Source organism: Grampus griseus, assembly GCF_964374135.1.
Source record: "Grampus griseus genome assembly, chromosome: 6".
In the NCBI taxonomy this organism is placed as follows: Eukaryota; Metazoa; Chordata; class Mammalia; order Artiodactyla; family Delphinidae; genus Grampus; species Grampus griseus.
The window spans coordinates 54,857,046-54,884,869 of record NC_139000.1 but is presented as its reverse complement, the minus strand read 5'-3'; the positions used below and the strand labels follow the sequence as shown (position 1 = coordinate 54,884,869).

General features: G+C 39.8%; 1 protein-coding gene across 3 annotated transcripts; it reads left to right on the top strand.

The window, feature by feature from the left end:
* On the top strand, positions 1-27,824 carry AK3 (adenylate kinase 3). 3 transcript variants are annotated; one of them, XM_082656085.1, is made up of 5 exons: positions 1-373; positions 13,268-13,387; positions 14,570-14,742; positions 15,389-15,507; positions 24,900-27,824. In XM_082656085.1, exons 1-5 carry the CDS (start codon positions 223-225, stop codon positions 25,018-25,020), a joined length of 684 nt encoding a protein of 227 aa, XP_082512211.1. In that variant the 5' UTR covers positions 1-222; the 3' UTR covers positions 25,021-27,824. The 3 variants fall into 3 exon arrangements, with proteins under 3 accessions (XP_082512211.1, XP_082512212.1, XP_082512213.1); XM_082656086.1 differs by lacking the exon at positions 1-373 and adding an exon at positions 1,401-1,432; XM_082656087.1 differs by lacking the exon at positions 1-373 and adding an exon at positions 12,457-12,612.

Genomic DNA, 27,824 nt, shown 5'->3' with positions numbered 1-27,824 from the left:
ATGGGGGGTGGGGGTTCCTGGGTCGCCAGGGGCGGGCGCGGCAGCCCGACGGGGCTTGGGTGGGGCTGGCCTGGAGGCTGTCGCCTCACTTCCGGGAGCGCCTGGGCGTGGAGGCCGTAGCTTTCTTGCAGCGCTGCCAGCCGGCCCCGGCCTGCGGAGCGGGTGAGCGCACAGCCAGGCCGAAGCCCCACTTCCGCGCGGCCCCGGGCTCTCTCGGCGGCCATGGGGGCGTCTGCGCGGCTAGTGCGCGCAGCTATCATGGGAGCGCCGGGCTCCGGCAAGGGCACCGTGTCCTCGCGCATCACCAAACACTTCGAGCTGAAGCACCTCTCCAGCGGGGACCTGCTCCGAGACAATATGCTTCGGGGCACAGGTGGGAGCCCGGGCGGGAGGGGTGGCTGTGCGCTGTCGTCCCGGTGGGGATTTGTGGGCGGACGGACCGGGGCTCAGGAAGTGGGTCCCAGGAATGCGGGTCCAGGGGTGCGGGCGCAGCATCTCCCAATTGCCGCCCGGGGGGTGGGGGTGGGGAAGTCCTCGAGCTGCTGAGATACTGTTCCCCGAAACCTCTGGCCTCTGTGGATAGCTTCAGGTGGTTTATTGAGGGAAGGCACTAGGAAGTTAGGACACATTCGAAGCTCAAAGATTAAAGAAAACCACATGGCTTTGAGAGGTATGTCCAGCCCCAGTCGCAGCTGCTCCTAAGGGTCCATGATCTGTGTGTGGCTTATTCTCTGCCAGCCCTTGCACTTGGAGAACTGTTAGCGCTCTCTTTCTTTTCTTTTTTGTTTTATAAATTTATTTATTTATTTTTGGCTCTGTTGGGTCTTCGTTGCTGCGCACTGGTTTTCTCTAGTTGTGGCGAGCTGGACTACTCTTTGTTGCGGTGCTCGGGCTCCTCATTGCAGTGGCTTCTCTTGTGGAGCACCGGCTCTAGGTGAGCGAGCTTCAGTAGTTGCAGCGTGTGGGCTCAGTAGTTGTGGCGAGTGGGCTCTAGAGCGCAGGCTCAGTAGTTGTGGCGCACAGGCTTAGTTGCTCTGCGGGATGTGGGGTCTTCCCGGACCAGGGCTTGAACCCCTGTCCCCTGCATTGGCAGGTGGATTCTTAACCACAGCGCCACCAGGGAAGCCCAGCGCTTTCTTTTTTAACTTTTTGTTTGTTTGTTAAACGCTATGGAATTTTCTGGTTTTGACCTTTCCCCCATAATCTGAAGGCCAATATTATTTACCCTCCTTGCTGTCGCAAAATTGGCTTAGATCTTTAGACAGGAAAGCTGTTCTTGTGCATGGTTATCTGAAAGATTGTTTTGTTTCTCATGCCAAAAAAATTCTTGCAACTCAGCACGAAATCGAGTCAACAAACTGTACACTTTACAATGGATGGATTTTATGTAAATTATATCTTAAGAAAGCTGTTTTCCAAAAGTAACAGCAAGGTGAGTTTTTTTTCTCTCTCTCTCAAAAGTGTTAACCTTTACTTTCCAAAACAAAGTCATTTTGAAGCTCCTTTTAAAAATTAGGACTAACCCCTTGCACAAGGTAAAAAAGGATTGGAAACAGTATGGAAGTACATAATATTAAAAGTAAAACTCTCTCTCATTCCCTGCCTCAGTCTCATTCTTCAGAGGGGAGCAGTGTCTCGTGCTTGCTTTTAGAAATCTGTATTTGTGTATAAGCACATACAGGGTATATGTATATCCCATGTTTTATGCAATATGTAATCCTACTAAATATGTGTTCTGCACCAGTGTGTTTTCACTATATCTAGGATATTTTTCCACACGAAAACACAGAAATCCATTTCATTATTTAACATTTGTATAGGTATCTATTTGCTGGATCTGCCATGGTTTATTTAACCGATCCCCTATTGATGGGTTATATAGGTTATTTCTAGGTGGGTTTTTTTTGTTTGTTTCAGAATACTGACATTCAAATGAAAAAACTGTTTTTAGCTTGTCTTGTGGAGTTCTTTGGTTTATCACCTAATCTGGTGAATTACTACTTTTATTTTTCTCCTAACATTGATCTTTAAAAAAATCATAAAGTATTAAACTTCAGAAGGTTAAACTGTTTGGCTCACTTCGTAGTATTCTTGATGCAACAGATTGCATTAGGTAACAATAAACAACCCCCGGTACTGCACCAGCTTGGGGCAAGGTTATTCAAAGTGGGAAGGAGTAAAGAATACTTAAGTGATTCTCTGAAAAATAACTCAGCAATGAGGCATAATTGCATGTTAGAGAACACCTTCAGTGAAGAGTTAAAGATATGTTAACTTGGGAAAACACAAAACATTGAAAAAAATTAAATTTAAAGCAAATTAAGTAAACTTTTATTTTAAATTAAGAAACAACCCTCTTTGTTTATCCTTAACATCCCATGACAAGCCCGCCATCCTCTTCCTGACTCCACAACATGAAAAGAGAGGCTAGAGGGAGGGAGGAGAGGATCACTGGGAAAGATGTGCAGCCTGTTTTAGATGCCTGCTCTTTCTGGAGTCTCTACAGGCAATTCTTTAACAAAGAAAACAGAAATGGAGTTGAGGGAGATGTCATGAGATTGTTATTACAGATGTTCTGTATCTCAGGACTAAGAATATATTCTCAAAAAATATATGTGAATGGATTGGATATTTCCCCCAGGATCATAGCCAAAGGAGACGTGTAACCTTTTATTTAAAAAATAACTGCTTAATGTTTTTTGATACCAAGAGTAAAGTATATTTACTATAAAGGAAGGAAAACAATTCATGGGAGTATAAAAAAGAAAATTGAAGTCCTGTATAGTTCTACCACCCAGAGACAATTATAATTAACCCTTTGGTGCTTTTTCTTTTTTTTCTTTCTCCTTATTGTTTCTTTTTTTTTGTTTTTTTAAATATATATTTATTTATGTTATTTATTATTTTTGTCTGTGTTGGGTCTTAGTTGCGGCACACCGGATCTTCGTTGAGGCATGCAGGATCTTTCGTTGCAGCACAGGCTCTTCCTTGTGGTGCGCGGACTTCTGTCTAGTTGTGGCGTGCGGGTTTTCTCTTCTCTAGTTGCGGTGCGCAGGCTCTAGGGCACGCGAGCTCAGTAGTTGTGGTGTGCAGGCTTAGTTGCCCCGTGGCATGTGGTATCTTATTTCCCTGACCGGGATTGAACCGGTATCCCCTGCATTGGAAGGCAGATTTACCATTGGACCACCAGGGAAGTCCCTCTCTTTTTTTCTCTGTTGCATTTGTATGTCTTTGCAGACTTGTTGTAGTCTAAATAATTGCTTAGATACCTTTTTTCACACTTATGTGAGCATGTTCACACATCACTAAGCAGTCTTTTAGTTTCATCAAGATTGCACAATTGTTAATTGAAACATTTTCCTATTATTATACACTTATGTGGTTAACCATTCTTTGTTATAATTAATACTGTTATGACTATCCTTGTACACGAACATTTGGCAGCATCTCTACTTATTTGCTTCAAATAAATTCCCTAGTGATGAATTTCTATAAATACAGTACCATCAGATATGCTAAGGAAGGATGGTGCCAATTTACTTTCCAACCACCATTTCATGATGATGCTGTATTATATAACCCATGGCTGTATTTTATAGCTAAAGTTTAAAATCATCCCAGCAGATGCGATAAAGACACTGGAAATATGTGGGAACCTGTTGACTGTAGCAAACCTGGAGTAACTGTAGACCACCACTGAACCCTGCAGTCAGGAAACGTGAGCCTGCCCCTTTGTCATTAGTCCAGCCCTCTCATTTAGAGATGAGGAAACCGAGTTCAGGAGAGGTTAAAGAACTTGCTCAATAATAAAATCCAGTCACTGGGAGACAAAAGTGGACACCCAGGTCTCCTTGTATGCCAATTAAATTACTCTCTCCATTATGCAACATTTCCAAAATTGAGGTTCATGAGATAATTTTAGGTAGACAAAAACATTTCTCAAAAATTTTTCTCAAAAATTAAATGCAAATAAAAAATAAAATTTTTTATTTCAAAGTGTATTTGAAAAATGATAACTAGCACACCAACCCTTTAATTTTGTGAACATTATAGCTTATTAAATTAAAAAGCTGGACTTCCCTGGTGGCCCAGTGGTTAAGAATCTGCCTGCCAATGCAGGGAACACAGGTTCGATATCGCTGGTCTGGGAAGATCCCACATGCTGCGGAGCACCTGAGCCTGTGTGCCACAATAGTGAGCTTGCACTCAAGAGCCCGCGAGCCACAACTGCTGAGCCCATGTGATTCAACTACTGAAGCCCACGTGCCTAGAGCCTGCGCTCCGCAACAAGAGAAGCCACCGCAATGAGAAGCCCATACACCGCAACAAAGAGTGGCCCCCACTTGCAGCAACTAGAGAAAGCCTGCACACAGCAATGAAAACCCAATGCAGCCAATAAATAAATAAATAATTTTTTTTAAAAAATTAAAAAGCTGAGTCACTTTAAAGAAAATTATACAGTAAATAATAGTTCAGCTATGGCAGAAATTGTAAGGTTGCCATGTGATTGCCCAAAGTTTGAGAAACTGCACTGCAGCTTAGTGCTTCTCAAAGACAATCCTGGACTAGATGGCTACCCCTTTTGGATCTCATTTGTTCTCATTTGTAAGTTGGGGAAGTTGAACTCAGTAGGTAATCCTCAAAGCCTCTGTCAGCTCCCAAGTTTCTGTATGTCTAACAAAACTTCTATTATGTAGACACAGGCAGCATAGATGTGCCTAATTAGAATGATATTGACAGAGCAAATTTTTTTTGTAATGGCAAAAATTTTGATTTGTATTGAAATAGGCAATACATTTGCATGGTTTTGAATTCCAAAAAATTTAAAAGGACATTTAGTGAAAAGATCCTTTCAGAGGTATTTCATGCACATACAACCCAGAGTTTACCTATTCTTCCCTCTGTTCTTTTTTTCTTTTTTACACAAGTGATAGTAAACTGTAAGTACAGTTTTCTACCTTTAACAATATTGCTTTCTGTGAGGATTGCTCCATTTCTTTTTTTCTAACAAGGTAAGTTAGGCCTTTCTAAAATTCCATGGCTAGAATCCAGGATAGGGACTTCCCTGGTTAAGTGGTTAAGAATCAGCCTGCCAATGCAGGGGACATGGGTTCAAGCCCTGGTCCAGGAAGATCCCACATGCCGCGGAGCAACTAAGCCTGTGTGCTGCAACTACTGAGCTTGCGCTCTAGAGCCCACGAGCCACAACTACTGAAGCCCACGAGCCTAGAGCCCATGCTCTGCAACAGGAGAAGCCACTGCAATGAGAAGCTCACACACTGCAACAAAGAGTAGCCCCTGCTCGCCACAACTAGAGAAAGTCCACGCACAGCAGCAGAGACCCAATGCAGCCAAAAATAAATAAATATTTATTTATTTATTTATTGGGGGGAAAAAAAAAGAATCCAGGATAATCCAGGCAGCTCATCTCTCTAGCTGTCCATTCATTCATCCATCCATGGATTTGTCAAGCACCCAATGTGTGCTGGGTACTGGAGATACAGAGACAAGTATATTTCACTGCAGGTGCTCACAGTTGGAACATGGGCAGGCCGATGGCCATAAGTCTACTCAGGCTGCCATAACAGAATAGCACAGACTGGGTGACTTAAAACAATAGAAATTTATTTTCTCATAGTTCTGGAGGCTAGAAGTCCAAGATCAAAGTGACAGCAGGATTGGTTTCTGGTGTAGCCTTTCTTCCTGGCTTGCAAATGGCCACCTTCTCACTGGGTCCTCATGTGGTCTTTCCTCTTCCTCTTCTTGTAAGGACACCAGTCATATTAAATTAAAGTTCCCCTTTATGACCTCATTTAACCTTAATTACCTCCTTAAAGGCCCCATTTCTAAATACAGCCACATTGGGGGGTCAGGGCTTCAACATATGGATTTTAAGGGACACAATGCAGTCCATACCAACATGTAAACAGGTGGTTTCAGCAGTGTGATAAGTGCTGAAACAGAGATAAGCCTGTGACATTATGGAAGTCCAGAGGAGGAACTTTTGGTTGCCTCGGAGGTTGAGGGACACCTCATCATGAAGGACCCTTTAAGATGTATCTTGAAAGGTGAGTGAGAGCTTATCAGGCAACAGAGAGGAGAAAGAGGCGTGTGCAAAGACTAGGAGGACCCAGAGTATGTGGAGCTCCTTGCTGGGGCCATAGTTTGATGGTTGGGTAGAAATGGTGGGGAGGTAGGTGGGGGAGAGATAAGATGAGGCCAGACCCACTTGGACTTTTATACAGTTCTTGAGTTGACATTCTATCCTGAAGCACAGTGGGAAGGGGAGGAACATAGACCTGGAATGGGAATTCTTTCTAGGTGCTTCACTGAGGAGGAGTCAGATTGAGTGATGGTTGGAGGGAGGACCAGGGTCAAGGGATGTTTTGATTTTCAGTATAATTCTTGTGAAATATCCTATGCATGAAAGTATTATAATTTCTTTGATGGTTAGAAGAAGAATAAAATGAACACCCATTTACCCACCATCAGACAGAAAACCAGTACTTTTGGGGTCCCCATATGTGCCTACCCATCACATTTCCTTCCTGCCCCCCCAGAGGTAACCACTATGTTGACTCAGTCTTTATTATTTGAGAAAGTTTCTTTTTTTTTTAAGCCCGTGATTGGGTGTAAAGCTATCATTTGACTCATTCCTGTTGTTTTCCTAGTTTTATTTCAACATGTTTTTAAAGTAAAGTTTTATGTACATTATAATATAACAATGCTAAAAGCACTTTTTTTTTTTTTTTTTGCGGTACGCGGGCCTCACCGCCGCGGCCCCTCCCGCTGCGGAGCGCAGGCCCAGCGGCCATGGCTCACGGGCCCAGCTGCTCCAAGGCACGTGGGATCCTCCGGGACCAGGGCACGAACCCACACCCCCTGCATCGGCAGGCGGACTCCCAACCACCGCGCCACCAGGGAAGCGCTGAAAGCACTTTTGGCAGGAACTAGATTAATTCTCTGTAGCCCTTTCTCTTGGCATATATAAAAGAGAACTGTATTTACAGGTTGGTCAGGCCCTCTTTTGTACTTCATAGCTGCTCAAACAATAAGTTGTTTCCAGTTAGTTCGGATATGAGGTGTGGTTGGTTTGAGTAGTCTTATAAGAATGACCAGATGTTAAAAGGAGATATAGAATTAAAAATGGTTTTTTTTGTATTAATGTATCTGTGTTTTAGAATTTCTGATTATTATCCTTAAAATCAAAAGCGGGTTTTAACCCTTCCTATTCCCTTTTAAGCTTCCTTTTCTGTTTTTATTTGTGAATAACTTTATAGAAAATCAGTTTATTTTGAATGATTTACTTTTAAACTAGCTTTTTGTGTTTTGTAGGTGTGGAAGCTCCCGAATTTGTTAACTTTTTGAATAAAAAAGGAAATGTTTTTTTTTAATGTGGAGTCTATTTAGATACAACATTAAATTATAGGCAATCAAGGGAATAAAAATTTACTAAATGTCCAAAGAATATGCTAGACAAAAGTCCTTGCGTAATTTTAAGAGGGAGTAAAAACTTGAAATATAATAAACAAACTGCTTAGACTATGACGTAGAGAGTTGAATCATTTTTATTTTTCTTTTAAATGGAAGTATTACAGGCTTCAGATTTTGATAACTATTGTGTTTAGTGGTATAGAAAGTTGTTAGTGATATGAAAATGATTATTAGACTATGCATGGGACTATCTACTCATAAAACAAAATATTTGGAGGTTTTTATATTATCAGTTTTTTTTTTTTTTTTGTGGTACGCGGGCTTCTCACTGTTGTGGCCTCTCCCGTTGCGGAGCACAGCCTCCGGATGCGCAGGCCCAGCGGCCATGGCTCATGGGCCCAGCCGCTCCGCGGCATGCAGGATCCTCCTGGACCAGGGCATGAACTCGCATCCCCTGCATTGGCAGGCGGACTCTCAACCACTGTGCCACCAGTGAAGCCCTATATTATCAGTTTTGATGATAATTATTCCTGAGTAGTGTTGGTTTTATGAGTGGCTTTTTTTGTTTTGTTTTGTTTTGCTTACCAGGTAATTTTCATCTTTAATTTTTTTTTTGGCTGTGTTGGGTCTTCGTTGCTGTGTGCGGGCTTTCTCTAGTTGTGGCGAATGGGGGCTACTCTTTGTTGCGGTGCGTGAGCTTCTCATTGCAGTGGCTTGTCCAGTTGCAGAGCATGGGCTCTAGGTGTGCGGGCTTCAGTAGTTGCAGCATGCAAGCTCAGTAGTTGTGGCATGCGGGCCCTAGAGCATGCAGGCTTCAGTAGTTGTGGTGTGTGGGCTTAGTTGCTCCACGGCATGTGGGATCCTTCCGGACCAGGGTTTGAACTTGTGTCCCTTGCATTGGCAGGCGGATTCTTAACCACTGTGCCACCAGGGAAGTCCTACTTTTTCTAAAAAAACATCTTTATTGAGATATAATTCACATTACATAAAATTAACCCTCTTAAACTATGAATCAGTGTTTTTTTTCAATTACATTCAGAGTTGTGCAACCATCACCACAATCAATTTTAAAACATTTTTATCACCCCAAAAAGACACCCTATTCCCATTAGTAGTCACTCTCCATTTTCCCCCAATGCTCCCAGCCCTGGACAACCACTGATCTTCCTTCTGTCTCTCTAGATTTGCCTACTCTGAGCATTTCATATAAATGGTGTGATGTAATACGTGGTTTTTTTGTGTCTGGCTTTTTCCACTTATCATGTTTTCAAAGTTCATACACTTTGGGACTTCCCAGGTGGTGCAGAATCCACCTGCCAATGCACACGGGTTCGAGCCCTGGTCCAGGAAGATCCCACATGCTGCGGAGCAACAAAGCCCATGTGCCACAACTACTGAGCCTGTGTGCCACAACTACTGAGCCCGCGTGCCACAACTACTTGAGCCCGCGTGCCTAGAGCCTGTGCTCCACAACAAAGAGAAGCCACAGCAATGAGAAGCCCACGCACCACAATGAAGATTAGTCCCCGCTCGCCACTACTGGAGAAAGCCCGTGCACAGCAACAAAGACTCAACGCAGCCAAAAAAAAAAAAAAAGTTCATACACTTTGCAACATGTATCAGTACTTCACTTCTTTTTATGGCTAAACAATATAATTTTGTATGGATATTCCACATTTTATTTACCCACTTGTCATTTGATGAAGATTTGGGTTGTTTTCTCTTTTTGGCTATTGTGAATAACGTTGCTGTGAACATTCACATACAAGTTTTCGTGTGAACTTACATTTTTATTTCTCTTGGAAAAATATACCTGAGTTGAATTGCTGCGTCATGTAGTAACTCTGTTTAAACCTTTGAAAAACTGCCACACTGTTTTCCAAATTGTCTATACCATTTATAATCCCACAAGCAATATATGAGGGTTTCAATTTCTCAACATTCTTGCCAACATTTGTCTTTTTTGTTGTTGTTGTTATGTCTTTTTGATTACAGCCATCCTGGTGAGTGTGAAGTGATATCTCATTGTGGTTTCCATTTGTTATTTCCCTAATGACTAATGACGTTGAGCATCTTTCCATGTGCTTATTGGCCATTCATATATCTGTTTTTTTGTATTCAGATCCTTTGCCCGTTTAAAAAAATGGATTTCCTTTTTAAATGCTGAGTCATAAGAATTCTTTAGATAGTCTAGATAAAAGTTCCTTATTAGGTATATGATTTACAGGAATGTTCTCACATTCAGTGGATTGGATTTTCACTTTGGTGATGGTGTTCTTTGAAGCATGAAAGTTTTAAATTTTAATGAAGTCCATTTAAGAGTTTTGTAGTTTTAGCTCTTACATTTAGGTCTGTGATACACATAGTGAGTTAATTTTTTAATATGGTGTTAGGTAGAGGCCCACCTAACCTAACCTGTTCTTTTGTGTATGGATATTCTGTTTTCCCAGCACCACTTGTTGAGAAGACCATTTCTTCCCCCATTGAATTGGCTTGGTATCCTTGTTGAAAATCAATTGACCGTAAATGTGAGGGGTTATTTCTTGGCTCTCATTTCTGTTCCATGTGTTCACACAAAAACTTATATATGAATATTCATAGCAACATTATGTCTATCCTTATGCCAGTACAAACAGTCTTTTGAAATCCGAAGTGTATGTCCTCCAGCTTGGTTCTTCTTTTTCAAGATTGTTTTCAGCTATTCTGGATACCTTGCATTTCCATATGAATTTTACAGTCATTTTGTCAGTTTCTACAAAGACACCAGCTGGAATTTTGATAGGATTGCATTGAATCTGTAGATCATTTTCAAGGAGTCTTGCCATCTTAGTATTAACTTTTCTAATCCACGAATATAAGCTATCTTTCCATTTAGTTAGGTCTTCTTTAATCTCTTTCAACAATGTTGTGGTTTTCAGATTACAAGTTTTGTGCTTTTTTTTTAAATTTTATTTTATTTTATTTATTTTTTTTTTTTTTTGCGGTACGCGGGCCTCTCACTGCCGTGGCCTCTCCCGCTGTGGAGCACAGGCTCCGGACGCGCAGGCCCAGCGGCCATGGCTCACGGGCCCAGCCGCTCCGCGGCATGTGGGATCCTCCCAGACCGGGGCACGAACCCGCGTCCCCTGCATCAGCAGGCGGACTCTTAACCACTGCGCCACCAGGGAAGCCCAAGTTTTGTGCTTTTTTAAAAGAGTATTGCTAAGTTTTTTATTCTTTTTGATACAATTTTAAATGGAATTTTCTTAATTTCATTTTCATATTGTTCATTTTTGTATACTTTTGATCTTGTACCTTGAAACTTTGCTGAACTCATTTATTAGTTCTAATAGTTTTTTAGTAGATTCCTTAGGATTTTCTAAATACAAGATCATGTCACCTGGAAATAGAGATAATTTTACTTCTTCCTTTCTGGATGCCTTTTGTTCTTTTTCTGGACTCATTGCCCTGGCTACAGTCTCTGGTACAGCGTTGAAATGGCAAGAACAGATCATCTTTTCTTAAGGCTATTCTTATACTTAATATAAAATTAGGTACTTTATTAGTTAATCCCATCATCTCAATCCATTTGTTGCCATTAGTTGAGGGCTTGTCCTGAAGAGTGAGAGGGGAGGGGAGGGACCAATACTCGTTTTAGGGACTCAGCCCTGGAGAATTACGATTTTCCTCAATACTGAGTTTGAGCTCTATGTTCCCCAGAGCAGTGGTCAAAACCCTGACAACAGAGAGGTGCACACATTAAGTATGTGGACCTTTCCAAGAGGGTATTTTAGAGAGTCCTGGGCGCTCTCAGAACCCAGGGCCTCTTCCAGATGCCGTTTATAAACCCAAGCAGTACACCTGTCAAATGGCAGCCAATTTCCATGTAGTTAATGTGCTTAGTTAGAAATCTAAAGTTTCATGAATTTGACAATTTAGGATATGTTCTGAAGTCAGTATGTCAGTCCATACCAAAAATTATGAAAACAGTCATAAACTTTAAAAAAAAAATTTTATTGGATTATGGTTGCTTCACAACGTTGTGTTAGTTTCTGCTATACAGCAAAGTGAATCAGTTATATGTATACATATATCTCCTCTTTTTTAGATTTCCTTCCCATTTAGGTCACCACAGAGCTCTGAGTAGAGTTCCCTGTGCTATACAGTAGGTTCTCATTAGTTATCTATTTTATACATAGTAGTGTATATATGTCAATCCCAATCTCCCAATTCATCCCACCCCCTCTCCCCCCTTGGTATCCATGAAAACAGTCATAAACTTTGACTGTTTAATCTCTGAATCCTGAGAATTTATCCATCAGAAATAACTCAGAAGCACCCCCCCAAAAAAAAGAAAAAAGAAGTGTTAAGATCTTTAAAAGCGGAAGTGGTAGGGAAAAATCAAGACTAATTTAAAAATTTAAATGTCTAACAGTATATATTGCCATGATAGAGTATTTTTTAATTTTTTTTTTTAGAGTTCTTTTTTTTTTGATGACTTTTTTTTCGCTGCGTTGGGTCTTCATTGCTGCACGTGGGCTTTCTCTAGTTGTGGCGAACAGGGGCTACTCTTCGTTGCTGTGCTCATGCTTCTCATTGTGGTGGCTTCTGTTGTTGCGGAGCATGGGCTCTAGGTTGTGCAGGTTTCAGTAGTTGCGGCACACAGGCTTCAGTAGTTGTGGCTCGCGGGCTCTAGTGTGCAGGCTCAGTAGTTGTGGCGCACGAGCTTAGTTGCTCCGCGGCATGTGGGATCTTCCCGGACCAGGGCTCGAACCCGTGTCCCTTGCATTGGCAGGCGGATTCTTAACCACTGTGCCACCAGGGAAGTCCAAAAGAGTATATTTTTATCAAACATAGATATATACTGATGGAGTATTAGTTACCAAAAATGACTAAATGACTATATAAAATCACTGAAAAATATTTACAAAATGATGCTAAGTGAAAAAAGAGCACAAAACTATAAGTACACAGGTTTGTTTGTTTTTTTTTTCTTTGTTGGTAAGCGGGCCTCTCACTGTTGTGGCCTCTCCCGTTGCGGAGCACAGGCTCCAGACGCGCAGGCTCAGCGGCCATGGCTCACGGGCCCAACCGCTCTGTGGCATGTGGGATCTTCCCGGACCGGAGCACGAACCCGTGTCCCCTGCATCGGCAGGCGGACTCTCAACCACTGCACCACCAGGGAAGCCCAGTACACAGGTTGTTACAGTGGCATGAAAAATTCTTAATGTGTGTAAATAGTTTGGTAAGAGATGATGAGGAAATGAAAATACTGTTGTGTAAGAATGACATACAATTATAGGTAATATATAAAAGTTGTTCATAAATTCTTTGCATGTATTTCATTAATAAAAATATAACATGATCACAGTGCTGATCTGGTCAAAAACTGAATTGTGACAGCAGCATCTCTTAGAGGATTAGAAAAATCTCTATAGTAACATGATTGCCGGCACTTAAACTGAGCCACTTAAAAATAATGACTATTTCAGTTTCTTATTTAAAAAGAAAATACTTTCAGTTAGTATATATATTTTTTACCCATAGAAAATTTAGAAAAACACAGAAAAGTGAAAATATGTTAAAAAAAAAGAAAAGAGAACAATTCTGTCACAGAGATGACTACTGCTAACATATTGGTTTATAGCTTTCCATTATTTTTATGTAATAGAGATTTTGAAATAGGCATAGATTATTTTGTAATCTCTGTTTTTATCACAAAAGTTGATGATGCACATTTTCAAATGAGTGTGTTATCCAGGGGGTGTCTTTAGGTAACCAATTTCCTAGAGGACTAGAATGGGGTAGAATAGATGCACTTGCTGACTTTTCTTTTTTCCCGCCTCTGCTATAGAAATTGGTGTGTTAGCCAAGACTTTCATTGACCAAGGGAAGCTCATCCCAGACGATGTCATGACTCGGTTGGTCCTTCATGAGCTGAAAAATCTCACCCAATATAGCTGGCTATTGGATGGTAAGTGGAATATTGAGAATATTTCAACTGCCCAAAAGGATGCGTGCAGACAGGAGAGTGAGGATTTCATGTGCTACAGACATGGATGGTGGGCAGGGGGCCTGAGTGCTGCCACTCCCCACCCTGGGGCCTTGGGGGCCAGTCGTCTTCTCTGGCATGCTTTTTTTAAATGCAAAGAGGGAAGTGGACTGCATGATTTCTAAGCTCCTTCAGATATGACTTTTTGTTCCTTCCCCGCTTTTTGAGAATATTTAGGATAAGGGACGATCACAAAAGGAAGAAGGAAGACTGGAGAGTAACTTAAAATCAGCTGTAAACATTCCCCAGCCAGAGGTGTGGCGGGATCCTTGAGGATATGTTGATTTTTAGTTTCTAGAGAGAGGTGTTTATTATAAGGAATTCGCTTACACAGTTATGGAGGTGGACAAGTCCTAAGATCTTCAAAGCAAGTCAGGAACCTGGAGACCCAGGAGAGCCGGTGGTGTGATGGTGTAGTTCCAGTCTGAAGGCAGATGAGACCCAGGAAGAGGTGATGTTTGAGTTTGAGTTCAAAGGCAGGAAAAAGCCATGTCCCAATTGCAAGGCAGTCAGGCAGGAGGAATTCCCCTTAATCTTCTGGTGAGGCCAGCAACTTTATTCTATCCAGGCGTATCCACATTAGGGATAACAATCTGCTTTACTCAGTCAACTGATTTAAGTGTTAATCTCACCCCAAAAGACACCCTCACAGACACACCCAAAATACTGTTTGACCAAATATCTGAGCAACCTGTGGTCTGGACAAGTTGACACATAAAATTGACTATCACGGCTGCCCTACAACTACAACAAGGTTGTCATCAGCCTTCCTGGTGTTACTGCTTTTGTTCAGATTGCTCAATATTAACTAATTTTCTTCCTTCTCCCCTTTCTCCCCATGGCTCTTTCTTCCTTTGTTCATTTTTTTTTTTTTTTTTTTTGCGGTACGCGGGCCTCTCACTGTTGTGGCCTCTCCCGTTGTGGAGCGCAGGCTCCGGACGCGCAGGCTCAGCGGCCATGGCTCACGGGCCTAGCCGCTCCACGGCATGTGGGATCTTCCTAGACCGGGGCACGTACCCGTGTCCCCTGCATCGGCAGGTGGACTCTCAACCACTGCACCACCAGGGAAGCCCCCTTTGTTCATTTTTAATTTACTTTGTAAAGGTTTTCCAAGGACACTTCCACAGGCAGAAGCCCTGGATAGAGCTTATCAGATAGACACAGTGATTAATCTGAACGTGCCCTTTGAGGTCATCAAGCAACGCCTCACTGCTCGCTGGATCCATCCAGGCAGTGGCCGTGTCTACAACATGGAATTCAACCCTCCCAAAACCATGGTGAGTATTTAGGGGGGGAACTGACTTGGCCTTACGCGTAGCCAATTGTCTCCAGTCCTCTTGCACTCACAGGTGACCTTGGATACCTTCGGATGACCAGAACTCCTGAGGGCATGTTCTCAGGTTACTTGGTGTAGTCAACTGGTCTAGTCCAGTCAGCTTGGTAGTAAATGCATCCCCAGGAGCAACGGGGGTTTGTTATTCCTTCAAAAGCATGTATTGATTTCCTACTCTGTGTCAGGGAGTGTGTTAGAAATTGGGGCAGTAGGGATTAATGACACCTTGGGTTATTTAGGGCTTGCAGTTGAGATCCCCAGTCTGTAGCTGAATCTTTTTGTATATATATGTTTTTAATGTAATATATATAATAATAATATATAACATTAATATATAATATAAAATTATCTAGAGGCTGCTTAGAAAACCTTTTGCTCTAAAGAGAAGGTGATTGACACTGTGGAAATGATCGTGGGGTCTCATGGCTCTGTGTTGCAATGACCTGGATTTGGATTTGATTCCATTTATTTAAAAACACATTTTTGTTTGCTGCTTGCATAGATGTCTGTTTAAAAATCAGTTAACTACCTATAAAAATATCCTTCAAAAATATGATATTTGATGCCAGCATCTTCTAACTCCCATTTAGGGCATTGATGATCTGACTGGGGAGCCTCTCATTCAGCGTGAGGATGATAGACCAGAGACGGTTGTCAAGAGACTGAAGGCTTACGAAGCCCAAACAGAGCCCGTCCTGGAATACTACCGGTGAGTTGGTCACTTTTCACAACTTCTCTTGTATGATGAATCACTAAATCATTTTCTGATTATCCATGCTTTATAGCCAAAATGCTAAAATACCAGAAGATCCAACTCAAATTGGCTTAAATAATAAAGGAAATGTTAAAATGTTGTATACTTTGATAAATTGTCTATCAAAACAAAAGCTTAAGCTTAAAAGAAAGTTTTTTGCTTTCATTTGCTTTCATTGTAATAGCTGTGGAAATCAATAAAATAGACTCTTAGCAAAAAAATAAATAAAATAAAAAAAAATAAAGGAAATGTATTTGCTTGTGTAACAGAGAAGTCCAGAAGGTAGTTTGGGCTTCATTTGCCCCTAGGTTTGATCAGAATTTTGCTCTTCTCTCTGTTTTGTATTGGCTCTGTCTTTAGGCTTCCTGCATAGTTATACATGCTTGCCAGGAACAGCCACAGCATTCTCTTTATGAAAGGCTGAGGGGTCGCCTTCCCCCCAGTGAACAAAAGCCTTAGATTGAACCAACTTGAACAGCCACTGTGGTCAGGGAATGCTTTGTATTCTAGGCCTAGGTTACTGCCCATTCCTGAACCAGTCACTGGGATCGGAGAGATTACACTCATTGGTCCACACCCAGAGCAGGGAGTGGGTCAGTCTCACCCAAACTCTGTTATCTAGTGGAGGGAGGGCTGGAATGAATGCCGGGGAGGCAAACCTAATGGTGCCCACTCCCTGTGACAATAGAGGACACTACAGCACAGAAGACTCTCAAAGGACATAATCCTCAGATCATTTATTTGCCAAACAGTCTTTAGAAGTTTATATTCAAACAGAGTTTTGTTAACTCTTAAGGGAAGTCATATCCCACCACAAATATGGGAACTCTACTGAATTAATAATTGACTCAGGCTAAGAAATAATTCCGTTTCTTTACTCAGCCTTCCCCTCTCCTAACAGAGGATTGATTACATTCACTTTCCTTTCATTCATTCACTTACTGAAAAATGACTCAGCATTAGGACATGACAGTGCTGTGGTTAGAGCACAGACTCTGGAGCCAGAGTGCCTAAGTTCAAATCCCAGCTCACCATTTATTAACTTGACCTTAACCTCTTGTTTAACCTCTGTTTTCTCCACTGTAAAAGGGGGATGAGACTAAAGGGTTGAAAGATGGAGTTAATATGTGTAACTCTTAGAATTGTGTCTGACACACATTAAGCACTATATGATTATTAGCTATTATTATTGTTGTTGTAATGGGGTAACTATGCAGTGAATTCTGAAGCAGTAGTCTCCAAATTATTTTAATAGTTATTTCTGGAGGGTGAAATTACAAGGGAGTAGCTGTTACTATAATTTTGTGATTGATTATATAAAGAGCCTGGCTCTGCAGATTACCAGCTGTGTGGCCCTGGGCAAGGTGTTTCAACTTCTGTGCCACAAATTCTTCATTTGTAAAATCAGAGCAGTATTAAATAGTACCCACTTTATAGGGTTGTTAAGGGAGTGAAGTGAGAGAGCCCCTGTAAAGACTTACAGCAGTCCTGGCACTGTTAAATCACTCAGTGGTAATGATTATAATTTACTCGGTTGACACTGTGCTAGCTAGGCCCCTGGTCCACACAGATAATTAGACCCAGTCCCTGCCAGCCCCAAAGAAACTCACCTTCTTTATGAGGCAAAGTGCTGGGTAAACAATATTCATCATACAATGTGATACGTGCTTATGTGAATCAGAGACCTAATTCACCCTAGCTTAAGCAAAAGGGAAATTTATTGGTCATGTAACTAAAGGGTCCAAAGGTAGATAGTTTGGGTCCAGGTGTTCAAACAGTGTCATCAGGCCTTAGTCACTCCACTTCCTTATGTTGGCTTCAATCTCAGGTGGGCTCTCCCTGTGTGAGCCCCTCAACATTCCAGCTTACCTCCTACCAGTTTACCCTAGCAGAAAAGAGAGCCTCTTTGCCTGCAAAAGTCCTGGAGTTAGCACTAACTAGCTCTGATCATGTCCATACTTGAGTCTGGGAAGTAGGGACAGTACCATCTGAATCTCACAGACTGAGTTTGGTGAAAAGGCTGTTTCCCTAAAAGGCATTTGTTATTCGTTCAACAGTAACCAGAAGAAGGGAGAACACATTGTTGCTGAGCAGATAACAACACTGTGAGGCTATTAACAGAGGTAATAACAGAATGCAGTGGAAATACAGTGGCTGTAGGGATTAGTTCTGTAAAATGTGGGAAGGGAATTTGGGGAAGACCGTAGAGATGAAGTGTATGGCCCGGGTCCCTATCTCAGGAGGTAACCTAGTCTTTCTCGGCTTCTGGCTTTTGCTACCTCTTGCCACCAATCAAAGCATTTCCGTCTAAGCTCCTGCACATAAAACTAGGACTAGACTTAACCAACAATTAAAAGTGGTATTTGCAGCAGCCTTAGAGTCTGCATTGTTATTTTAAAATACCGACAGTTGTATTGTTGCTCTTAAAACTTCTCAGCTGTGGGACATCTGATAGTGTAATTAAGTCTGCGTTTACAAGCTTTTACTTTTTAGAGGAACAATAGCTGAAGCTGGCTCCATTTTATTACGTAGAAATTAAGGTGACACATATTCGTCCAAGGTACACAGCTTTAGGACTGAATAGGTGCCTATAGTTGTTCCTTCAGTAATTAACCCACTTCTGACATTGGCTTGACTTTAAGGTGGCTCTTCAAGAGGCTTACAACAGTGAAGAAGCTTGTTCTCTTGAAAGTTTTACAAGATGTCTGTGAATTTAGAAGCAGGAGGGCTTTAGCAGATGTTTCTTACCAAGAAAATGGTGGGAATTATTTAACTTAGTCTTAACTGGCAAATCTTATGAGGTATCCAGAAAGGAATGCTTTTGTTCCCAGTGAAACATCTTAAAATCTAGTGAAGGGCTTCCCTGGTGGCACGGTGGTTGGGAGTCCGCCTGCCAATGCGGGGGGCGCGGGTTCGTGCCCTGGTCCGGGAGGATCCCACGTGCCGCGGAGTGGCTGGGCCTGTGAGCCATGGCCGCTGGGCCTGCGCGTCCAGGGCCTGTGCTCCACAGCGGGAGAGGCCGCAGCGGTGAGAGGCCCGCGTACCGCCAAAAAAAAGAAGAAAAAAAAAAATCTAGTGAAAAGGTTGCAGAAGTATGACAGATCCTGTTTTTAGAAAGTAATAAACCAGAGTTCTTCATTTGCTCTTCTGCAGCCTTTAAGCCAGTGTGTATATGAGTATCTGGAGGAGGACAGTAAATAAGAGGAATGCCAGAATCTCTGGCAGGAATCTGTTTTGAAAAGCAGCCCCTGGATTCTGATACTTCTCACCACTGAACCCTCAGGAAACTGGAGTGAATAGACTTTGGATGCTGGCATGGTAACAAGCCAGAGAAATCTGCCTGGGGAGAAATGGAGAAACCCAATAGGAAACAATAAAAACAACGTTTTAAAATTCCCTTTTCCCTAAAATGCAGAAGGAGAGCATAGAGAAAAAATAAACCAAGTGAAAGAAGGAAGGATAATCAAGTATTAGAAAGCTGTCATGCAAAGGGGTAAGAAGACAGAGAAAGCCAAGGATGTTCTGGTGTTTGGCAGGACCTGTGTTTGGAAACCTACTACCATTTTGGTGATTTGGGTTATTGCTTTACATCCCTAACACATAGTTTTATCAGTAAAATAAGGAAACTTGAGCTTTAAAGAGGATTAAGTGAATTATTAGCACTTAGCACATGCTCAAAAAATGATAGGTGCATCTTAAAAGTGACCGTTTGTGTTAGCCAGAGTGCACAACTGAAACCAAAATCTAGGTTTTCCAACACCCAGCCAAGTGCCTTTCTCTTTTGATCACACAGACCTATACTTACTGACACCCTTAAATCTACACTATCATCTTTTAAGAATCATTTTGAAAAGCTCATTAGGAAAACTCAGACCTGTGGGGGTTTTTTCTTTCATTTTTTAAAAAGTGAAGTATAATTGACTTACAATATTATATTAGTTTCAGATGTACAACATAGTGCTTCAATATTTTTTTATTAGAAAATGATCACAATAAGTCTAGTTACTGTCACCATACAGTTATTACAATATTATTGACTATATTCCCTATGATGTATATCACATCCCCATGACATTTATTTTATAACCAGAAGTTTCTACCTCTTAATATCCCACACCTATTTCCCTTATTCCCCTGTATCCCTCCCCTCTGGCAACCAGCAATTTATTTTCTGTATGTGGGTCTGTTTTTCTTTTATTACGTTTGTTCATTTGTTTTGTTTTTTAGATTCTACAAGTGAAATCATACAGTATTTATATTTCTCTGACTTACTTCACTTAGCTTAATACCCTCTAGGTGCATCTATGTTTTTGCAAATGGCAAGATTTCATTCTTTTTTATGGCTGAATAATATTCCATTTTATATACATACTACATCTTCTTTATGCATTCTCCCGACACTTAGGTTGTTTCCATATCTTAGGTATTATAAATAATGCTACAATGAACATGGAGGTGCATATAGCTTTTTGAGTTAGTGTTTTTGTTTTCTTTGGATAAATGCCCAAAAGTAGAATTGCTGGATCATATTGTAGTTCTATTTTTAATTTTCTGAGGAACCTCCATACTGTTTTTCACAGTGGCTGAGCCAATTTCCATTTCCATCAACAGTGCATGATGGTTCCCTTTTATCCACATCCTCACCAACACTTGTTATTTGTTGTTTTTTTGATAAAAGCCATTTTGATAGGTGCGAGATGATATCTCATTTTGCTTTTGATTTGCATTTCCCTGATGATTAGTGATGATGAACATCTTTTCATGTGTCTGTTGGCCATCTGTATGTCTTCTTTGGAAAAATGTTCAGGTCCTCTGCCCATTTTTTTAATCAGATTGTTTATTTTTTTGATGTTGAGTTGTGTAAGTTCTTTGTATATTTTGGAATTAACCCCTTATCAGATAAATTATTTCCAAATATCTTCTCCCATTCAGTAGGCTGCCTTTTCGTTTTGTCGATAGTTTCCTTGGCTGTGCAAACCCTTTTTAGTTTGATGTAGCCTCATTTGTTTATTTTTGCTTTTGCTTCCCTTGCCTGAGGAGACAGATCCAAAAAAATATATTGCTAAAACTGATTTCAAAGAGCATACTCCCTCTGTTTTCTTCTAGGAGTTTTATGGCTTCAGGTCTTACATTTAAGTCTTTAATCCTTCTTGATTTTGTGTAAATGGTGTGAGAGAGTAATCCAGTTTGATTCTTTTCCATGTAGCTGTCCAGCTTTTCCAACATCATTTACTGAAGAGGCTGCCTTCTCCCCATTGTATATTCTTGCCTGCTTTGTCATAGATTAATTGACCATACAAGTGCAGGTTTATTTCTGGGCTGTTTATTCAGTTCAGTTGATTTATATATATGGTTTTGTGCTAGTATCATACTGTTTTGATTACTGTATCTTTGTATTATAGTCTGAAGTCAGGGAGCATGATGCCTCCAGCTCTGTTCTTCCTCAAGATTGTTTCAGCTATTCAGGGTCTTTTGTGTAACCATGCAAATTTTAGAACTATTTGTTCTAGTGCTATGAAAAATGACGTTGGTATTTTGATAGGGATTACACTGAATCTGTATATTGCCTTGTGTAGTATGGTCATTTTAACAATATTGTTCCAATCCATGAACATGGTATATTTTTCTATTTTTTGGGGTCTTCTCCAGTGCCTTATAGTTTTCTGAGTACAGATCTTTTACCTCCTTGGTTAGATTTATTCCCAGGGTTTTTTGTTTTTGTTTTAATGCAATTGTTAGTGGGATTTTCTTAATTTCTCTGATAGTTTATCAGTGTATAAAAATGCAGCAGAATTCTATAAAAAGAGGGAGAGGACTCAAATCAATAAAATTAGAAATGAAAAAGGAGAAGTTACAACAGACACCGCAGAAATACAGAGCATCATAAGAGACTATTACAAGCAACTCGATGCCAATAAAATGGACAACCTGGAAGAAATGGACAAATTCTTAGAAAGGTATAACTTTTCAAGACTGAACCAGGAAGAAATAGAAAATATGAACAGACCAATCACAAGTAATGAAATTGAAACTGTGATTAAAAATCTTCCAACAAACAAAAGTCCAGGACCAGATGGCTTCACAGGTGAATTCTATCAAACATTTAGAGAAGAGCTAACACCCATCCTTCTCAAACTCTTCCAAAAAATTGCAGAGGAAGGAACACTCCCAAACTCATTCTATGAGGCCACCATCACCCTGATACCAATATCAGACAAAGATACTATAAAAATAGCAAGTTACAGACCAATATCACTGATGAATATAGATGCAAAAATCCTCAACAAAATACTAGCAAACAGAATCCAACAACACATGAAAAGGATCATACACCATGATCAAGTGGGATTTATCCCAGGGATGCAAGGATTCTTCAATATACACAAATCAATCAGTGTGATACACCATATTAACAAATTGAAGAATAAAAACCATATGATCATCTCAATAGATGCAGAAAGAGCTTTTGACAAAATTCAACACTCATTTATGATAAAAACTCTCCAGAAAGTGGGAATAGAGGAAACCTACCTCAACATAATAAAGGCCATATATGACAAACCTGCAGCAAACATCATTCTCAATGGTGAAAAACTGGAAGCATTTCCACTAAGATCAGGAACAAGCCAAGGATGTCCACTCTCACCACTATTATTCAACATAGTTTTGGAAGTCCTAGCCACGGCAATCAGAGAAGAAAAAGAAATAAAAGGAATACAAATTGGAAAAGAAGAAGTAGAACTATCACTGTTTGCAGATGACATGATACTATACATAGAGAATCCTAAAGATGCCACCAGAAAACTACCAGAGCTAATCAATGAATCTGGTAAAGTTGCAGGATACAAAATTATTGCACAGAAATATCTTGCATTCCTATACACTAACAACGAAAGATCAGAAAGAGAAATTAAGGAAACAGTCCCATTCACCACTGCAACAAAAAGAATAAAATACCTAGGAATAAACCTACCTAAGGAGGTAAAAGACCTGTACTCAGAAAACGATAAGACACTGATGAAAGAAATCAAAGATGACACAAACAGATGGAGAGATATACCATGTTCTTGAATTGGAAGAATCAATATTGTGAAAATGACCATACTACCCAAAGCAATCTACAGATTCAATGCAATCCCTATCAAATTACAAGTGGCATTTTTTACAGAACTAGAACAAAAAAATCTTAAAATTTGTATGGAGACACAAAAGATCCTGAATAGCCAAAGCAGTCTTGAGGGAAAAAAACAGAGCTGGAGGAATCAGAGTCCCTGACTTCAGACTATCTACAAAGCTACAGTAATCAAGACAATATGGTACTGGCACAAAAACAGAAATATAGATCAATGGAAGAGGATAGAAAGCCCAGAGAAAAACCCACGCACCTATGGTCAACTAATGTATGACAGAGGAGGCAAAGATATACAATGGAGAAAAGACAGTCTCTTCAGTAATTGGTGCTGGGAAAACTGGACAGCTACATATAAAAGAATGAAATTAGAACACTCCCTAACACCATACACAAAAATAAACTCAAAATGGATTAGGGACCTAAATGTAAGACCGGACACTATAAAACTCTTAGAGGAAAACATAGGAAGAACACTCTTTGACATAAATCACAGCAAGATCTTTTTTTAATTCACCTCCGAAAGTAATGGAAATAAAAACAAAAATAAACAAATGGGACCTAATGAAACTTAAAAGCTTTTGCAAAGCAAAGGAAACTACAAACAAGACAAAAAGACAACCCTCAGAATGGGAGAAAATATTTGCAAACAAATCAATGGACAAAGGATTAATCTCCAAAATATATAAACAGCTCATGCAGCTCAATATTAAAAAAAACAAACAACCCAATCAAAAAATGGGCAGAGACCTAAATAGACATTTCTCCAAAGAAGAGATACAGATAGCCAAGAAGCACATGAAAAGCTGCTCAATATCACTAATTATTAGAGACATGCAAATCTAAACTACAGTGAGGTATCACCTCACACCAGTTAGAATGGGCATCATCAGAAAATTTACAAACAACTAATGCTGGAGAGGGTGTGGAGAAAAGGGAACCCTCTTGCACTGTTGGTAGGAATGTAAATTGATACAGCCACTATGGAGAACAGTATGGAGGTTCTTTAAAAAACTAAAAACAGAATTACCATATGACCCAGCAATCCCACTACTGGGCATATACCCAGAGAAAACCATAATTCAAAAGACACATGCACCCCAATGTTCATTGCAGCACTGTTTACAATAGCCAGGTCATAGAAGCAACCTCAATGCTCATCGACAGACGAATGGATAAAGAAGATGTGATACATATATACAATGGAATATTACTTAGCCATAAAAAGGAATGAAATTGGGTCATTTGTAGAGACATGGATGGATCTAGAGACTGTCATACAGAGTGAAGTAAGTCAGAAAGAGAAAAACAAATATCGTATATTAATGCATATATATGGAACCTAGAAAAATGGTACAGATGAACCAGTTTGCAGGGCAGAAATAGAGACACAGATGTAGAGAACAAATGTATGGACACCAAGGGGGGAAAGTGGTGGGGGTGGGATGAATTGGGAGATTGGGATTGACATGTATACACTAATACATATAAAATAGATAACTAATAACCTGCTGTATAAAAGAATAAAGTAAAATTTAAATATTAAAAAAATGCAACAATTCTATATATTAATTTTGTATCCTACAACTTTACTGAATTCATTTATTAGCTCTAACAGTTTTTTGGTGGTATCTTTAGGATTTTCTATATATAGAATCACGTCATCTGCAAAATAAGTTTTAGTTCTTTCCAATTTGGATTCCTTCCCCCCCCCGCCCTTGTCTGATTGCTGTGGCTAGGACTTCCAATACTATGTTAAATAAAAACGGTGAGAGTGGGCATCCTTGTTTTGTTTCTGATCTTAGAGGAAATGCTTTCAGCTTTTCACCATTGAGTATGATGTTGGCTGTAGGTTTGTCATATATGGCCTTAATTACATTGAGGTATGTTCCCTCCATACCCATTTTGTTGAGAGTTTTTATCATAAATGGGTGTTTAATTTTGTCCAAAGCTATTCTGTATCTATTGAGACAATCGTATGATTTTTATTCTTCAATTTGTTAATGTGGTGTATCACGTTGATTTGTAGGTATTGAACCAGACTTGCATCCCTGGGATAAATCCCACTTCATCATGGCATATGATCCTTACTGTTGAATTTGGTTTGTTAATACTTTGTTGAGGATTTTTGCATCTGTGTTCATCAGTGATATTGGCCCGTGATTTTGTTTTTTTATGCCTCAGACCTGTCTTTTTTTTGTTTGTTTTTCATCCTTAGGAAAAAAGGGGTGTTGGAAACATTCTCCGGAACAGAAACCAACAAGATCTGGCCATGTGTATATGCTTTCCTACAAACAAAAGTTCCACAAATAAACCAGAATGCATCAGTTACTCCTTGAGGAAAAGTGCATATAACTAGTAAGATGAGCAGAAGCTCCTTGTCTGTGCATTTAGAAGTTCATTGTCCTAAGACTCTGGCATGTATAAATTCTTTGAAAATTGTGTTTTATTTCTTTTGATTTTATTCTGGAAATTAAGGATGTGCCAAATGAGTCAGATGTGAAGATTCATCTTTTGAAATGTCTATTGTGTTTTATCCAGTTATCTTCTATGGATGCACAATTAAAAAACATCAGAGATGTCTCAACTTTTGAAAATTACTGAGCAAAATTAAAAGAGCAGTTGGTAATAATCTAAGTTTTGTTCAGAAGAGGAGTGGTTGATAAAGTTTCCTTATTTTTCTTGAAAAGTAAAAAAAAAAAATTCCATGTCACTTGTGCAAAGTGTCTTATCAGAGGCTTTTGTGTAGACTGATGCTAAAAAAGAGATCTCTAGCACTGTGGTACAGTTTTGTGGGACACTGTGTCTACAGAATTCCAGAAAAAAAGCAACGGGATTTACAGATTAGTTGCAGAATGCAAATTCACTGCTGCCTTTTATTGACCTAAAACAAACAGACTGCCAGATATTTCTCCAGCAACATCGAGGTCAGCAGATAATTGCATTTTGGGGTCTGCAACCATGGTGAGCCATGTGCAAGTCCTCCTCACAGCAAGGGAAGGAGAATGCTTTTATAGAGGGAAAAGGAAGCTGGGAGGGCTATAGTAAACAGAGTCCGTGGCTTTTCATTGGCTGAGTCCTTGCCAGGAAAGGAGAGTCTGTCTGCTTCTGTTGGGCTCTACTATCTTCACAAGTCATGAGAGCTCCCCCTTCTGGTCTCCTGACTCTAATTGAGGTCTATTATTTTTTTATACTTTACACTAGCAAACTTATAGTAGCCATATATGCTATATTTTGTTGTTAAACATACTTTCAGTTTACTCCAGATTTTCGATTTGCTATAAAAGTATCAATTAGCATATAGGAAAATATATTTTTCTATGACTTATTTTCTTTTGAAAATAGTTGTGTACTGAGGGATATGATTTGTTAGAAATTGACAGCATAAGTTCTTGCAAAAGCACCAAAGTTGAATTTTCAATAGAATATGTAATTAAACTCTTACGTTTTCAGGTGTTACTCACGTTAAGAAATGTGTATTTAGGATCTACTTGCCAGTTTCTCTTTTTGATCCAAATGTATGATCTGCCTTGATGAGTAACAAAGAGAAAGAAAGAAAAGAGACAGACAGACAGAAAGAAGCATAAGAGAAAACCCATGGCACTACGTAAAAGAAGCATACTTTTTCATTAGGAAATCAATCATGTTTGCCTGGGGAAAATTCCCTTGACATAAATAACAATCATGATTAGTAAAGGTGTAGCAATTAAAAGGATTTACATGACATGTTAAAAAAAAAACAGGAAACTGATTGATTTTGCTTGGAAGAGTTCTTTATTCCTAATCAAAGAAGTTGACAGCTACTAGTGTTAACTGCTATCCTACCTTAATGGGGAAGAATTCTGCCGGTGAATGTAATCTGAGCAGCCATTTTAAAACAAAAAATGATTTGATTCCTTAGTGGGGCAACGGGATGCGTGCTTACACGGTGGCCTCTTAGGAAGAGCAGGGCAATGAGAGGTGAAGGAGAAATCCGACAATATCTTCAATCTCTTACTTGGTGCTAGATGAAATGAAACAAGTCATCGTATAAACAATTATTAACTGCCTTTGAAAATTTGGCCCGTTTTATGCTAGGCACTGAAAATACAAATGCCAGCAAGCGATTCTTACATATCTTGTGGGGGAAAAAAACTTACTTTTCTTAGATTTTTAAAAATTCAATATTGATCTTTCAAAAGTGTACCAAGGCTTTAAAGTATTATGGTAAACATTTCATCCTTCACGAAACTTCCTTTAATGCCTTATTTGAATGTTAATATTATGTGCATTCTAAAAATGTTGGGAACTACTAAACTTATGAATTATCAAACATACATTAATATCAGTGTATTAGAATTAAATGAAAGTTTAGAACTGTGGATATTACATTGTCTTTGGTAATTCACAGGGCCCACTCTATCTTACCTTCCCTTCTGCTGCCCTGATGTCTCATTTGCTTCTGAATTAGTGTCTGCTTTCTAAATAATAATTGTCTTAAAACAGTACTATTTTAGATACATAGGCTGGTTTCATTTTACACTTTATCTCCTGCCATAATACTGCAGCCATACTGGCCTTCTTGACACCTTCAGGAGATTTAGAAATCAAAAAGAGGGATAGAAGAACATAGCTATGAAAATTAAGACCCTTCTTCCTGTGATCATTCCCTCCCCACTCCCAAAACAACCCAAAGTTTTGCACATACATCCATTACTTTGGGAGACGCCCACACTATTAAAAAAAGAATTTGTTTTCTGCTATAATAACTATCATTATGATTTATGTGTCACATGAAAATATGTCTGGAGTTGAATGCCATTGCCAGAAGCTATTATGCCTTAGTTAAAACTAATAAGACTTCAACCCATTACCTTATTTTCTAGAGTACCACAAGTTATTTTGGTACACATTTCATAAGCAGAATGTGCTGTGGGAAATGCAAAGTGGCGGTTAGTACCATCCAGAAATCTTATTTAATTCCATTTGAAATAGTTCAGATTTCTAAACCCTACCCCACAGCTGCTTCCCCTCCAGCTATTTACAATGGTATTTGAGCAAAATATTTTGGACATTCACTTTGTGACAAAACTTACCTATGTTAACAATAAATCATGGTAATTACAGACCTCAGATTATATTAAATTTCTGTAATACTGTAACC

What these genes read in the sequence shown, in the direction of transcription:
- AK3 (XM_082656085.1), top strand. Translation starts at nt 223, where the DNA reads ATGGGGGCGTCTGCGCGGCTAGTGCGCGCAGCTATCATGGGAGCGCCG. An exon ending in ATATAGCTGGCTATTGGATG is followed by an intron (nt 13,388 to 14,569) that starts GTAAGTGGAATA and finishes TACTTTGTAAAG; the next exon opens with GTTTTCCAAGGACACTTCCA. An exon ending in CCCGTCCTGGAATACTACCG is followed by an intron (nt 15,508 to 24,899) that starts GTGAGTTGGTCA and finishes TTTCATCCTTAG; the next exon opens with GAAAAAAGGGGTGTTGGAAA.